This window comes from Labrus bergylta, chromosome 17 (genome assembly GCF_963930695.1).
Source record: "Labrus bergylta chromosome 17, fLabBer1.1, whole genome shotgun sequence".
NCBI lineage: Eukaryota > Metazoa > Chordata > Actinopteri > Labriformes > Labridae > Labrus > Labrus bergylta.
Window position 1 is genome coordinate 25,500,225 of NC_089211.1, and position 15,781 is coordinate 25,516,005.

At 43.5% G+C, this 15,781-nt stretch overlaps 1 protein-coding gene across 2 annotated transcripts; it reads right to left on the reverse strand.

Moving 5' to 3' along the window:
• Positions 1-119: 119 nt before the first annotated feature.
• Positions 120-12,398, reverse strand: LOC109998923 (cytotoxic granule associated RNA binding protein TIA1). Of its 2 annotated transcripts, none has more exons than XM_020653856.3 (12): positions 12,188-12,398; positions 10,425-10,521; positions 8,668-8,766; positions 6,815-6,869; positions 5,596-5,683; positions 5,155-5,230; positions 4,929-5,034; positions 4,092-4,190; positions 3,908-3,992; positions 3,674-3,812; positions 2,938-3,083; positions 120-2,128 (listed from the first exon to the last, which is right to left on the reverse strand). In XM_020653856.3, exons 1-12 carry the CDS (start codon positions 12,211-12,213, stop codon positions 1,990-1,992), a joined length of 1,155 nt encoding a protein of 384 aa, XP_020509512.1. In that variant the 5' UTR covers positions 12,214-12,398; the 3' UTR covers positions 120-1,989. The 2 variants fall into 2 exon arrangements, with proteins under 2 accessions (XP_020509512.1, XP_020509511.1); XM_020653855.3 differs by having other exon boundaries at positions 2,938-3,086; positions 12,188-12,397.
• Positions 12,399-15,781: the final 3,383 nt, after the last annotated feature.

Genomic DNA, 15,781 nt, shown 5'->3' on the forward strand with positions numbered 1-15,781 from the left:
TCTTGATTTAAAATCTGGAGTCCGACACTGAGACGAAGTGGTCCCGAGCTCAGTTTTGTTCTCGAGTACTACAACACTTTTCTCTGGTCATGGATTAGAAGAAGATAGGATACAAACAGTGTGAATGGGAGCTGTTTTAAGCATCAGCAATTTAATGGGACAAAGCAAAAACTCAAACCATGTTACTGAAGCATCAACAGAACTTCCCTTGCCAAAAACATAGGTTGAACACATTCTTAGGCACCGCCTACTCTCGGATGACTTTTTGGTTAAATTAAAAGAAACTCACTGATAATAAGGCAACACAATGGATTTTTTTTCCCCAACTATATTAAAAATGATGGTGGCCACAGTGCAAAAAATCTGATCCTAGAAGGTTGTTTCTTAATCTATAAAAACAATCGTTATTTAGGATAACAACAGAATAACTTAAATTAGGTTATTACTCATCAATCGAAAGGCTTCTTCTTCTTCTCTGTGTGCATTACATAGCAATGCTGCTCGTCCTGTGGAAGAATCACACCTCGCACTTTCCTCGACTGTACACGGACCAGCACTGGACAGACAGGGATGCTACTGTCAAAACAGCCGTTTCTGGAAACCATTACCCCGACCAGAAGCAAGTAACACGTTGTCTTTATACAGATTCAGTACAATTGAACAGACTGTCACAGAAAACAGAGTTCCAAAAGCAAATTACAAAAACAAAGTGGAATGCAAAAACATTAAAAAAAAATCCCTAGTATTTGAAGTTTTTTTTTGAAAGATAACTTTTAAGTATTTGTGCAATATTGTCTGCCTGTAAGTAAGATAAGCGTGGCAGTAAATCCCTGCAATCGACTTGAGATATTGAAAATCTAATTTAAAAAATAATGTTGACAGTTGACAGCCACTTTTATAAACAAACAGAAGGTGAAACATGATTCGATGGTGTCACTGCAACGTTTTCTTTGTAAGACAGTCCCGAAAATTAAACACAAAAAGGCAAAAAAAAAAAAACAAGCTCTTTATACAATGTCAGCATTTTGAGAGAATAATAATAATGACAGCAAAAGAAAAATTGAAGTAGTCCTTTCAGTTTTTCATGGGGGAGATGAATCAGGACGTTGTGTTTGTGTGTAAAAAGCATCAGAGTTCATGCACACACGCAAGCACACACACATCATTTCTTATTCACAGATTGAATCCAGTCCATTCGGTCCGTTCCAGAAGATGAATCGAAGAAGGAGCGCAGAGATTTACCTTTTTATTTTATGGCGTCCACTTTCCCTCTAAAACCTGCCTCATCTGGACTCAGTGATTTCCTACGTTTCACAGAATGACCTCACAACACCCTGAGAACTTGCTCGGACTATTTTTAACTTTTTTTGTTTTGTTTTATTATTTAGGAAAAATTAAAATCGCACCCCCTTGCTCGCTCCACACATTACGATGGACTTTCTGCGGCAAAAATGGTGACCCTCATCTCCCTGTATGATTGTTAAACATTGGTATAAAATTCTGCCCTTGCTCTTTGGCTCTGAGGGGCTGAAAAAAAAAAAAAAAAAAAAAAAAAGTGTTTTATTATAGATTTAATCATTGGACACTTCCTTTTCTTCTAAACTAATATGTGGCTGTGCTAGAAATATCATGACACGGTTGTATATTTTACATTTGGCCAGTTATACGGAGGCAGTACAAAAATACGCCAAAGAATAAAATGGGCCCAGGAATGCAAGGTGCATTAGCAATAGCTGTTATTAATAGTGTGTAATTGTTCTGGAGTGAATTGATTTCTGTACACTTGCAGAGTTTGGGCAGTGGGCTAGGTTATGGGCTGGTGGAGGTTGATAAAAAAATGGCATACCAGCCTCGCTAACAGAATAACTGTGTGTGGTAACAGAGACAGCACATCTAATGCGCTCCTTCCCCCCCTCCCCCCCCCCCCCCCCCAGCAGAGTGTCATCCACGCGGCCTCAGAGGCTCAGAGACGGCTACTTGGATCACTGATCAGTGGGTGTGGAAGCCGGCGGTGCTCATGCCGGCCTGGTTGGTTAGAACCGTCCCGTTGACCCCCTGTCCGGATTCCACCATGCCCCCGTTGCTCACCGCGCCAACACCCGTCCATCCGGCTCCAGCGTGTAAATGACTGCAACAGCGAGCAGAGAGAATACCGTTAGAAAGACGGAGTCGAATGAACATGCAAGTCTTTGAACACATCAGTTTCCAAGTTTTTCTTTTTCAAAGTTATTTTTTAGGCTTTTCTGCCTCGATCAGATAGGACAGCTGACAAGAGACAGGAAGTGTTGGGAGGAGAGAGCGGGGGGGACACGCATTCCGATTTAAACCCAAAGCCGCTGCGAGGAAGACCGTAGCCTCTGTACATGGGGTGTGCCGCATCACTGCTAGCCCATCTGCTCTAGAATTGCAATTTCTCTGGTGTCGTATTTTAGAGATAATTTTTACGTTTTTCTTTGTTGGCCGTTTTGAATGTTTGACCACGGCTGCACCATCATAGTGCCTATCATCCTATTGGTGTGTGTGTGTGTGTGTGTATTAACAAATTTATAAATATGGGTGTGAGGCACATATCTTTAAAAACTGTCATCTGAAGAAGGCCTGCGATGGAAACGTTTAAATAAAATTAATTTTTCCAAGTCCCTACAGGCTGAGCTACTCCCGTGTGGAAAATCTAAAAATATTTTGTGGATGTTCGAAAGGTCAAAAAGCTCCAGCAATACGACCTGCGGCATTCATCAGGGAACGCGCCGGACTAATAAAGTTGATCTTCAATTTAGGCTTTTACTGTAGCGAGATATTGTGTCCCGTTTAGAGTGTCAGCAATCAAAGCAACAAGAAGAGGAATAGACCAACATGTTCAGGGGGAGGGGGGAAATGATTTCCAGGTGCAGCATTCTGAAAGTCTGATGAGAGAGCAGAGAAGATTTCAGAACTCACTTGTAGCCCTGCTGATCCCAGGTCTGCCCGTAGACTCCGTAGCTGGGCACCTGCCATCCATTGGGCACATACTGACCAATCTGCTGCGTGTTGCTGTACCACTGACCCCACTGACTGTAGGGCTGCGCCGCAAAGCTCACTGTGTTCTGCTGACATACGGAGGAATATTTTAGGAGGCACAGGGCTCACATTGCACCAAGAATGTAGAGAAGCAGATTAAGGATCCTGCACCGTCACAACACCACTGAACAAGTAGCAAAGGATGATAATACACACACAACACACATTTTCTTTATTAAAGGAAGAATGTGCGACATCTTTCAAATAAATATATCATAAATCCAGTCTCTCCTGTGTCTCTGAGTCATGACTGTCTACAATGAGGGAGAAGCTTGAGTCCCGCTGGCTGTGTTGTTGTCAGAGCCGTGTTTACATGGACTAAAGAGCACTAACATTAGCATGCTAACACACTGCAGCTTGAGCTAAAGACAATTTTGTCCGCTGCTTGTGCTTAATGATGCATTCTAATTCATAACTCCCTGGAGAGAACACGAGTGGAGGGGGGTTGGAGGTGTGTCTCTGGAGGAGAGGGGAGGCTTCAGTATGGAGGAGGCGTGGCCAAACAGCAGTTTGTTTTGGTTTCATGCTGGAGTTCAAGGGCAACATCTACTGGATCAAAAAAGTCGCACATTCTTCCTTTAAAATGAACACGGTCTAGGATAATTCTGGTACATACCTGTGGCATCTGTACCTGCTGGATAGGGCTAACCATGTCTGTTGTTTCCTTGCCCCAGTAACATTTCACCACATAGCCCTCTATGGATGTGCCATTGACGGAAACAATGGCATGTGCTGCTGCTTCATGGGAGTTAAACCTGCACACAGAAAAAAAAAAACAAGCTTAATATCAGGAAATCCTGCACAAAGGTGAGGTTCAATGGCTGCTGGGATAAACAGAAAGTAGGCTTACCTCACAAATGAGTATCCTTTGTCTGGGAAAACTCGTATTTCCATTATTTGGCCAAAGGGGGAGAAGGTCTGTCTCATGGTTTGCTCTAAAGAAATCAAATAAACACCGTCATTATGTCATGTTTCATGTGTTGGCGTCGCTTTCTGATGGGCGTCTAACTCCTTGAGACAAACTTAAGGCTCACCTGTGAGGCCTGTTGTCACTCCGCCGCAGTACACGGTGCAGTTGCTCGGGCTGGACTGGTTGACAACCTCGTCGAAGGACAGCTGTTTGGAACTGGGAGCTGAATGGAAGGAAAAAGACGAGCATGTTGTGTTATAAAATAAATAAATAAAAAAAAAAAGACTCAAGGCACGTCTGCCTCCCTCGGGCAGGAGTTTCTCAAACCGGAAACTGAACCCTCAAAAAGGAGAGTCAGGTTAGTTTTTCATTCCCCATTCTTGTTGTTGACAAAGTTGATATCAGAAGTCCCGCCCCTACTTGATTTTGACTGGTCGTTAGAGGGAGAAGAGACATCGGCCCCTTACAGACTGCTGTCCCGCAATAACGGCATCATTACGCCCTTGTTCTTCCATACTGCAGTTGTAACCACGTAATATTGGTGTCCCGGTGTGTTAATTTACATTACATTACGGCGTTGCAGACGAGAGGTGAGTCAGAGGGACAATGTGAGAGGCACGCACACACACACACACCCCAGGCATGCACAGACTCAGCCCTGTTCCAACATTTCATATCACCAGCTCATCCCCCCCAGTGCGCCTCCATCACTACCTCTGATGGCGGGTCAGGGGTGAAACAACGTCGCCTGATCATTCTACAAAGTTGCGTTATTTGCTGCACGTGAGGTGTGACAGGTTCCCAAGTATTCTGCCTTGAAAAGTTAAGTTCATAACTTGCCAAATGTATTACAGAAACCCGCTGACCGAGGGCGTTTTTTTGCACTTGAGCACTGAAAACGCTGAAATATAGAAAATCTAATCTGTGACTCGTTTTGTCGATTTAATTCCTCTGAACTTACTTTCATTTGAATTTTTGGGAGCAGGTTTCCTCGTGGCCCAGTTGGTCCGGATCTGCCTCCCTCCCAGCCACTGTCCTCCCATCTGCTGGATGGCGTTCTCTGCATCCTAAAAAGTATAGAACATGCAGATGTCACTGTAAGCGGTGTCATAAAGAGATGACAATCTGAACCTGCTTATGTTTTTTTCTCAGTCCTCTAACATGCAGGCATTTATTTGCACACTTACCCATTTGTTAAAGAAGGAGACAAAGCCATAGCCTTTAGATTTACCTGTGGCCATGTCTTTCACCACTCGACAATCCCTGCAGACAAACAGAACACCGGGTCAGAAATTCAGTTTATGATCAAATAGAAATATTCAACATTCAACTAGTAGTTTAACTAGTAGTAGTAAACTAGTTAGGTTTCTTTCCATTTATAATGTAAATGGTCATTTACAGTTTTTATGTGGAATGGAAAGTTTAATTTGTTGTGAGAGTATTTTTGAAGAATATGCATGACTGAGAATTTAAATAATATAAAGCTATTACTTTTAATTTAACTAACAACGTGCTCAGTAGAAAGAAATGGACTTTGGGCAACAGACAGACAAACATTGTGAGACAACAATTGACACATTTCACGATTAATAAAGTTAACAAATTATTAGATTTTTTAATTCACTTACGATATTTTTCCAAACGGGGCAAAAGCTGCTCTAATGTCGTCCGTGGTGATTTCAGGACTTAGATCTCCGACAAAGACATGAAAGTGACCTTTAAAAGAAAAACAGCATGTTGACGTGGTATTTCATAAACTTCAAAACAATCTATACTACAATAAGATTAAAGTTATCCAAATGTTTGCAGGAAAATCAGGCTTTGCTGCAAAGAAATGATCTACTCCTTAAACCAGTGGTGTCCAAACTTTTTTTCTTGCGGGCCAAAATTGTCTTGTTAGAATCGCTTGTGGGCCACAGGTTTTGTTTTTTAAAATATAGTTGATATAGTTTTCATAGTTTACAAAAAAATGTGGAAAATAGTAAAAGCTGTAGATTTAAAAAAACAACAACAACATGTTCCTGAACATTTTCTATTTTAGGAATATTGTTCATCCCTTGTTAACATGAAAAAGAAAAATAAGATAATGTGCCGATCTTAATCAAAATCTTCTGATTCTTCATTTGAAGTCACGGGCCGCAGAAAATCCCCTCAAGGGCCGCAAATGGCCCTCGGGCCGCACTTTGGACATCCCTGCCTTAAACAATCAGGTAAGATTATTTGTTTAACTTAAGCTTTTACTTCTGAGTCACATGGACTGAAGCTTGCATAGTCCTGAACCTAGACAGAGGCCTACAAACACTGCCTGACCTGCACCTCCTCAAAAATGTAATTGAGCGTCAAAACAATGCAAACCACAAGCCCTGTGTGATTTGTCTGCACAGCAGCATCGTAATTTCTGCATTTACAGCATCACCGGTAACGCCGCAATATTCAAAATTCTGCAGAAGGAAAAGCACTAGAAGGACAGAGCCAAGGAGAGGCTGAGTGAGGAAATCTAGAGATATCATCACCTCTTTGATTCTTCATCGCCACACTACAAAGACTACCAGATGGCAGCTAATTTGTGGAGACATTGGCATCGGGGTTCCTGAATTTAAATTGTACTCGGATACATTAGCTCATCTGTAAACCTATTTCTCCCTGCCAGCCTCGATGCCATCTTTTTGTTATTGTTTTGTTTGAGAGCCGCCTGGTGGTAGTCTTTACATATTTTGCGTTTAAGAAGGTGATTTAAAAAATGGCTGAATATGCAATATTTCTTATCAGCTTACTCGATTTATCGTCAGAATAATCGAAAGATCCCTCAAAGAATCTCTCACGTTTAGACCAAGAATTAGTACTCACTGCTTGTGTCTTTCTTTTGGCTGGTTGGGGTCGTGGCCCAGTTAACCTTCACCTCCTGCAAGAGAGACAGACGTCGAGAACGAGGGAAGAGGAGAACAGGTGAGAATGGACGTGATGTTTGCAGAGGAAAGGAAGGTGCTTTCTCTTTGATTAGAGGTTTCTGTCACACACCACTTTTTACTTATTCTGTGATTGAGAACTTTTTTTTTTTTTTTTTTTTTTTTTTAAATAAGGTGGTCACTGTATGCCACACGTTGGTTCCTAAACCATCACTACATCAATCGTTATTATCTATGTTTACAAACCTCTGTAATCATTAAATACACAGTGAAATACAGTGGAGAATATTATGGGATATCACCTTCATAATCAGGAACATTTCACTCTCACTCTAGTAAAAAATTTGGAGAAAAATTGTAGGAAGTAAGGTCCAAATAACAAGGGACTTACAAACAAGTGATTTTTACGAACTTGTTATACTCCTCAAATGGTCCTTCAATACCTGTTGAGGATAAAATATTTTCAACTGAATGTATTTCTCGTGAAGTTGCTCTTATGTGGGTTCTACGTGGACATAAGTTTGCAGAAGACATGGCAGTAAAGACGTAAGGGGCACAGAAGAGCATCGATTAAAGTAAAGGTTATTACTATTATTATTAAACACATCATTAAAAACAGCAGGACCACGTTAAAGCATCTCATACACACGGATGGAAAACTCACTTATAACAGAGACAGCATGACGTATGAAGGGAAAAAAACAAACAGCTCTTTGTGTACATCCGAGTGACTATGACTTGTAAGATATGAGTGTATTAATATGCATGTCATGATTTGCACATACAAGACCTGCTAATGACCTTGCCTTTAACCTCGCCATGTCCAGCGTTTGTTGTGAACGTGAGCTCTGCAGAAAGTTTGGATTTAAAAACTGTCAAATTGTGAAGGGTCAACGAGGAAATGAGGATACTGTCTGTGTTTACTTCTGACTGGTTTTAATGGGCGTTTCTTATGTTTCATTTGAGGTTGCGCCGCCCTTAAAATCATAAATTTTAAGACTTTTTAAAAGAGTCCGACCGAGAAATCGGTTAGGGGTTAATATTGGCCAATATTGGCATTTCAAGAGGCTGATTTTATCCGATATTACTGGAGTTATTCACCAGTCAAACAGCATTTCAATTGAGTTTCATTGTATTACACTAGCAGTTCTCTGTCACCAGCAGGGGGCGCCATTTGGATTACAACAAGTAGCATCACCCTCCAGAGTGTCGAGCGGTGACACATGTACATGCGCAGTTACGTTCCAGTTGAGTGGCCATCTTGGCTTCGTTATAAATCTTTTCCAAAAGTGTTTGATAACTGCATTTAAGGGATCAATCTATCGCTACAGATCTCAGGCAGATATCTCTGAATCGGATGTGCATACCGCTGTCCTTAAGTTACTACAGTTGGGGGGGGGGGGGGGGGGGGGAGCCAAACGCGCTACAGCAATGTCGTATTTTAGTGATCATGTCTGTCATGTTTCTGCTGAATCAGGTTAATATCAAGAGGAAGCAAACAAAAAGGAAATCAATAAAGTTAACTTTTCAAATGTAAACATGTTTAATGAACTCATAACAACACAGTGAGGTTATAGAGGTCTGTGTCTGGTGCCCCCCCCCCCCCCTTCCTCGTCCCGGTCATTTCAGATTGTGCACAGAATAATAATGTGCACAAGGGAATAAAACACATTAAGTGGAGCGGAGCAGGAAGGTACGGTTCAGTAAGAAACAAGATTTTCCAGCTGCTTCATGTTGTCACTGCCCACCCAAGCCTTGGCCCGTAAGACTCACCCAGGAGATATAGATGCTTACCTTACCCAGAATTTTCCGACCATTCATGGCTGCGATTGTGGCAGTGGCATGTCTATGCTCATAGAACTCCACAAAGCAGTACGGATCATGACCTGCCGTCTGTAGGGGGGAAAAAACAAAACACCAAGATTTAAATTAAACTAAAATCATGAATAGTTTCATAATTTGTCTTTTTAACAAATTACACATTTAAAAAAAAGTATATCAGTGCCTTTAAGTTGTCTTTAAAGGAGCAATATATAACTTGGAGACCTAGTGTTTAAAATGAGTACTGCAGTCTAAATCATCAAAACATCATAGAGAGCTGCCCCCCCCCTCCTCTCTAGAGTGGATGCTCACTCAGGTCACCATGTGGTGGACTCTGAAGCTTCAGTGTTTATCCAGCTCTGCATGGGTCTGTAAACCTTTCTGTGTTCTAACCTCTCTCCATTTTTCAAAAGCATCTCCAATATTGATCCTAGTTTGAGCACGTTTCTGCTCGTGGAGCTTATTAGAAACATGCAGAGGCTTTTTAGGTCGGGTACAATCACTTCTATCTGAACCACTTTTCTTGACCGCTTCCATCGCTGCAACACCTGTTGACCTGATAACTGCTCTCATATCTGACAAACCGAGGGGCGTCCAAAACGGCCGTGTGGGGGCGTGTCTTAAGAGCGCCTACCTTCTCTGGTCCAAACAAATCCAGAGCATTCAGGAGCAGAATCTAAAGTTAGAAGGAGGACATACTGGCTGCTGCATTGTTGTCAGAGAAGCCAGCACTTCAACATAGCATGTTTCCTTAATGATCAGAGAGTAAGATACCTTTATCATCTCACTCTCTACACATCTTCCTGATTGCTCCCTTTATTGTCTCCTCCTTCTGAGAATAATGCACAATTGCAAAAAACAGGGAGTATAAATCCTGCTTTTGGTTTTAGCTGGAGCTTAACCAAACACAAAGGAGGATATGTAAAATTAACCTTGAACACATTTAAGACGGTGAGATCTGTATGCTGATATGCAGCAATAAACCAAGGGGGGGAAAAAGGAATATAATACGTGTTGTAGGTCTTCATCTCTGCCGTTGAAGATCAACACAAATGTAATAATATAGGATTTGGACTCATATAGAAGTCCAGATATTAAAACTGCTCGATACCTCTCGGGCAACTGCAACACATAACCAAACTCTTATATTGAGTCTGTTTGTTTTTCAGACGTGTCTCTGCATTTATATTAAACAGATAGTTGAAGTGTGACAGGAAAGGCTGGAGAGAGAGAGCTGGGGATGAGAGAGGGGGGGGGGTGTCAGGGAGCAGGGGGCCATCATAATTTATTTATCGACTCTCACAGGAGCGTCTACTCGCTGATAGGTTCAGGACAAGGTGTAGGTTCATCTTTGTACGTTAGATTAAGGAGACTGGTAGATTAGCAGCGTTTATTTCTCAAAAGGAGAACATTTTAATATGTTAATTAAAGAGCAGATGTGCATGCTGAAGCAGACAATTAAAATGCAATTTGATTTCAGGAGGATTTATGTCACTGTGAACATAACACAAGGCTGGACAATAACACAAGTCATTGGCAAACCAAAAAGAGAGAGGGGGTGAAAAGGGAACCAAATGAGAAACCAAGGGGTCGGAGGAAATGTTTTTTGTGGATAATCAGAAGATAAGTTTTGCAAGACATCGGCAAAAGGGTTACGATGAAACCAAAAGTGTCTCTTCAAGAGCAGGAGGGGAAAACAGTCTTTTAAAAAATGGCAAATCGGTACTCACATCTACTATCATTTTACAGCTCTTGCAGGGTCCGATCTGGCCAAACAACTCCAAGATCAGGGCCTCTGTCACGTCCCGGGACAGATTCCCAACATACCTGAAACCAATGCAGAGAAGTAACAATTACAAGTTTGTGTGGAAAATCTCTTTTCCTCTAACTACAATTAACCATGATGCTGATTATATCATGTAGATTGTTGCCCTTTACGTGAAGGCTGCGCAAATATTCACAATTGTATCGTTTTGTCATCATTGCGACGTGACCCGTCGTGAAAGTCTGAATTTACCACGATCATTTTTTTTTTTTCAACTTTAATGCAGTCAAGCAGAGCTTCCTTCCTCGTTGAATGGAGGCCTGAGGAGGACAATGTTCATGCTTTGAAATTACTCTGATGAGGTTAGGTGAAGCTAAAGCTAACTATTGCATTCAGGAGGGAGATATTTCAAAAACAGGTGGTGTTTAAAAAAAAAAAAAGTCAACAGCTGATATCCGTAAAAACTGACTTAAGCATTATTCATCACCATTTACATCGTTATCGCACATTGCATATTTTTCTCATATCGTGCCGGCCTATTTTACGTAAGTGCAAGTGAAGTCTATCTATTTTGATCATTGTGGGGGTAAGGGGGGGGGGGGTCTGCTCTCTCTTGGTCCTTTCAGAAAGGTAATGGTGCAACAGCTTCCTCATATTCCTTAATTATGTTTTGTTTAAATAGCCACCCACTCTTGCCACAATAAATGGGTTTGACTATCTAGTAATAATAGGATTTTTCTTTTCCACTTTCCAGCACTGTTATAAGGTTAGAATTGTCATTTACAAAAATAATGGTAAAATCCATATTTACATAACCTGTGTGACAATGCAGCCCCCTCTTTCCTACGCCGCAAAGACAGAAATCAGCACAAAGCAATATGCAGATTTCCACCTTCAGGATTTACAGTCAATGCAAATGTCTCCAGGTTATAAAATCTCATCGTCAAACGAGTGCTCAGTCTGTATCTAATGAGCATCTCTGCAGCCAAACACTGAGTGCATCCAGGGACAACCAACATTATTGAAATCTCAGCTATTGACCTTGTCTTACATCACTGCCAGCTTTAAATAGATTTAAGTTAATCTTACCCTGGTAACAGAAATAACCCCGCATTCAAAAAAACCAAATGAACACCAGTAGAAACATGTGGTAACACCTCCTGCGTCTTTAGGCAACACAACTATCCGGACTCGTTTATCAAAAGGCCTAAAAGAAATAATTATTGCATCGCTTAGGAAACGACGCGGAGGTGACGTTTCACCAAACTCCATTGAAACATCGCCTGGTTCAATGTTTTCCTCCATATTATTAAGACGTAGTTGCAGTTTAGAGAAGTATCTTGCAAACGTGGACACAATCTCTAAGCTATTCTTTCATTCGGCTTCAGTTAATTTAATGTTAACCCAACTAAATCAACAGATTTCCCCAGATGAAAACGTGTTCCGACGCTTTAACTTCACGATGTTTCTGGAATCGGCTTGCTAGCGTTAATGAATGTGCAGAATTTACCGGAGGTTGTTTAAGCCATTAAAACATGTTTATAATGAACCTGAATAGGATTATTGTAAGCGAAAAATCCGACACGTCATGTTTATGTATACTAACTTTGCGGTCACGTCTCTGCACACAAGTAAAACGACGTTTTTATGGAGAATACGCGGCGCCTGGACGCTAGCTACGTGAGCGGCTAGCTGGCTAGGCTAACGGTAACGCAGACACACACTTACAGGGTTTTTGGCTGGTCATCGTCCATTTTGTTGAACTTGCTGGCCGAGAACAAGTCGCAACCCTGAGAGCAAATCCACGACTGTCGCGGGCAGTTGCCTGTGACCCCCTCAAAGTGTTTTATTGCGCAGTATGAAATGATTTGCCGCCGCTGTTAGCTCCAGAGTGAACAATGGGTAGCTGACAAAGATGGCGGAGCGACCGGAGCCTTTACGAAACACGCATGCGCAGTAGATCGGCCTTCAGGCCACTTTAAGGCATGTTACAAAAATACTGAAGTGAAAGTCACATTAGTGTAAATATCACAGATTTAAAAACATTATTCTGAGTTTTCCAAAGAGTAAAGTAAACGTGTGCAGACACTATGCTTTTAAAGTATTCTGTTTTTAATGTGTTTTTCTGGTTTTTAGTAATTCATCTAACTTATTTTACAGTCTCATTTTAATGCACTGTTTAAGATTGAAGATTTACTTTTATTGATTCCGCAAGGCGAAATTTCAGTTTTTACACTCTGTAAGTCATGAACACACACAGGCTGAAACACACACATGCAGAAACAGAATCCTATGGACATGCACTAATGGAAAGAGTGATGGCTCTGTCCACAGCAGGCGCCACTGAGCTGATGGTGGGGAGTGGATTTGGTGCCTTGCTCAGGAGCACCTCAGCAGTGCTCAGGAGGTGATCTGGCACCTCTCCAGCTACCAGACCAACTTCCATGCTTGGACTGCACCGGGACTCAAACCGGCGACCCTCCGGTTCCCAACCAAAGTCTCTACAAGAGGTAGGGGTAGAGCTGGTAGAGGAAGAGTGAGAGGTAGAGCTGGTAGAGGAAGAGTGAGAGGTAGAGGTAGAGCTGGTAGAGGAAGAGTGAGAGGTAGGGGTAGAGCTGGTAGAGGAAGAGTGAGAGGTAGAGCTGGTAGAGGAAGAGTGAGAGGTAGAGGTAGAGCTGGTAGAGGAAGAGTGAGAGGTAGGGGTAGAGCTGGTAGAGGAAGAGTGAGAGGTAGAGTTGGTAGAGGAAGAGTGAGAGGTAGGAGTAGAGCTGGTAGAGGAAGAGTGAGAGGTAGGGGTAGAGCTGGTAGAGGAAGAGTGAGAGGTAGAGCTGGTAGAGGAAGAGTGAGAGTGAGAGCTGGTAGAGGAAGAGTGAGAGGTAGGGGTAGAGCTGGTAGAGGAAGAGTGAGAGGTAGAGCTGGTAGAGGAAGAGTGAGAGGTAGAGCTGGTAGAGGAAGAGTGAGAGGTAGGAGTAGAGCTGGTAGAGGAAGAGTGAGAGGTAGGAGTAGAGCTGGTAGAGGAAGAGTTAGAGGTAGAGGTAGAGGTAGTAGAGGAAGAGTGAGAGTGAGAGGTAGAGGTAGAGCTGGTAAAGGAAGAGTGAGAGGTAGGGATAGAGCTGGTAGAGGTAGAGGTAGAGGTAGAGCTGGTAGAGGAAGAGTGAGAGGTAGGGGTAGAGCTGGTAGAGGAAGAGTGAGAGGTAGAGCTGGTAGAGGAAGAGTGAGAGGTAGAGCTGGTAGAGGAAGAGTGAGAGGTAGAGCTGGTAGAGGAAGAGTGAGAGGTAGAGGTAGAGCTGGTAGAGTGAGAGGTAGAGGTAGAGCTGGTAGAGGAAGAGTGAGAGTGAGAGGTAGAGCTGGTAGAGGAAGAGTGAGAGTGAGAGGTAGAGCTGGTAGAGGAAGAGTGAGAGGTAGAGCTGGTAGAGGAAGAGTGAGAGGTAGGGGTAGAGCTGGTAGAGGAAGAGTGAGAGGTAGAGCTGGTAGAGGAAGAGTGAGAGGTAGGAGTAGAGCTGGTAGAGGAAGAGTGAGAGGTAGGGGTAGAGCTGGTAGAGGAAGAGTGAGAGGTAGAGCTGGTAGAGGAAGAGTGAGAGGTAGAGCTGGTAGAGGAAGAGTGAGAGGTAGGGGTAGAGCTGGTAGAGGAAGAGTGAGAGGTAGAGCTGGTAGAGGAAGAGTGAGAGGTAGAGCTGGTAGAGGAAGAGTGAGAGGTAGGAGTAGAGCTGGTAGAGGAAGAGTGAGAGGTAGGAGTAGAGCTGGTAGAGGAAGAGTGAGAGGTAGAGGTAGAGGTAGAGGTAGTAGAGGAAGAGTGAGAGTGAGAGGTAGAGGTAGAGCTGGTAAAGGAAGAGTGAGAGGTAGGGATAGAGCTGGTAGAGGTAGAGGTAGAGCTGGTAGAGGAAGAGTGAGAGGTAGGGGTAGAGCTGGTAGAGTGAGAGGTAGAGGTAGAGCTGGTAGAGGAAGAGTGAGAGGTAGAGCTGGTAGAGGAAGAGTGAGAGGTAGAGCTGGTAGAGGAAGAGTGAGAGGTAGAGGTAGAGCTGGTAGAGTGAGAGGTAGAGGTAGAGCTGGTAGAGGAAGAGTGAGAGGTAGAGGTAGAGCTGGTAGAGGAAAAGTGAGAGGTAGAGCTGGTAGAGGAAGAGTGAGAGGTAGGAGTAGAGCTGGTAGAGGAAGAGTGAGAGGTAGAGCTGGTAGAGGAAGAGTGAGAGTGAGAGCTGGTAGAGGAAGAGTGAGAGGTAGGGGTAGAGCTGGTAGAGGAAGAGTGAGAGGTAGAGCTGGTAGAGGAAGAGTGAGAGGTAGAGCTGGTAGAGGAAGAGTGAGAGGTAGGAGTAGAGCTGGTAGAGGAAGAGTGAGAGGTAGGAGTAGAGCTGGTAGAGGAAGAGTTAGAGGTAGAGCTGGTAGAGGAAGAGTGAGAGTGAGAGGTAGAGGTAGAGCTGGTAAAGGAAGAGTGAGAGGTAGGGATAGAGCTGGTAGAGGTAGAGGTAGAGGTAGAGCTGGTAGAGGAAGAGTGAGAGGTAGGGGTAGAGCTGGTAGAGTGAGAGGTAGAGGTAGAGCTGGTAGAGGAAGAGTGAGAGTGAGAGGTAGAGCTGGTAGAGGAAGAGTGAGAGGTAGAGCTGGTAGAGGAAGAGTGAGAGGTAGAGCTGGTAGAGGAAGAGTGAGAGGTAGAGGTAGAGCTGGTAGAGTGAGAGGTAGAGGTAGAGCTGGTAGAGGAAGAGTGAGAGTGAGAGGTAGAGCTGGTAGAGGAAGAGTGAGAGGTAGGGGTAGAGCTGGTAGAGGAAGAGTGAGAGGTAGAGCTGGTAGAGGAAGAGTGAGAGGTAGGAGTAGAGCTGGTAGAGGAAGAGTGAGAGGTAGGGGTAGAGCTGGTAGAGGAAGAGTGAGAGGTAGAGCTGGTAGAGGAAGAGTGAGAGGTAGGGGTAGAGCTGGTAGAGGAAGAGTGAGAGGTAGAGCTGGTAGAGGAAGAGTGAGAGGTAGAGCTGGTAGAGGAAGAGTGAGAGGTAGGAGTAGAGCTGGTAGAGGAAGAGTGAGAGGTAGGAGTAGAGCTGGTAGAGGAAGAGTGAGAGGTAGAGGTAGAGGTAGTAGAGGAAGAGTGAGAGGTAGGGGTAGAGCTGGTAGAGTGAGAGGTAGAGGTAGAGCTGGTAAAGGAAGAGTGAGAGGTAGGGATAGAGCTGGTAGAGGTAGAGGTAGAGCTAGAGCTGGTAAAGGAAGAGTGAGAGGTAGGGGTAGAGCTGGTAGAGTGAGAGGTAGAGGTAGAGCTGGTAGAGGAAGAGTGAGAGGTAGAGCTGGTAGAGGAAGAGTGAGAGGTAGAGCTGGTAGAGGAAGAGTGAGAGGTAGAGCTGGTAGAGT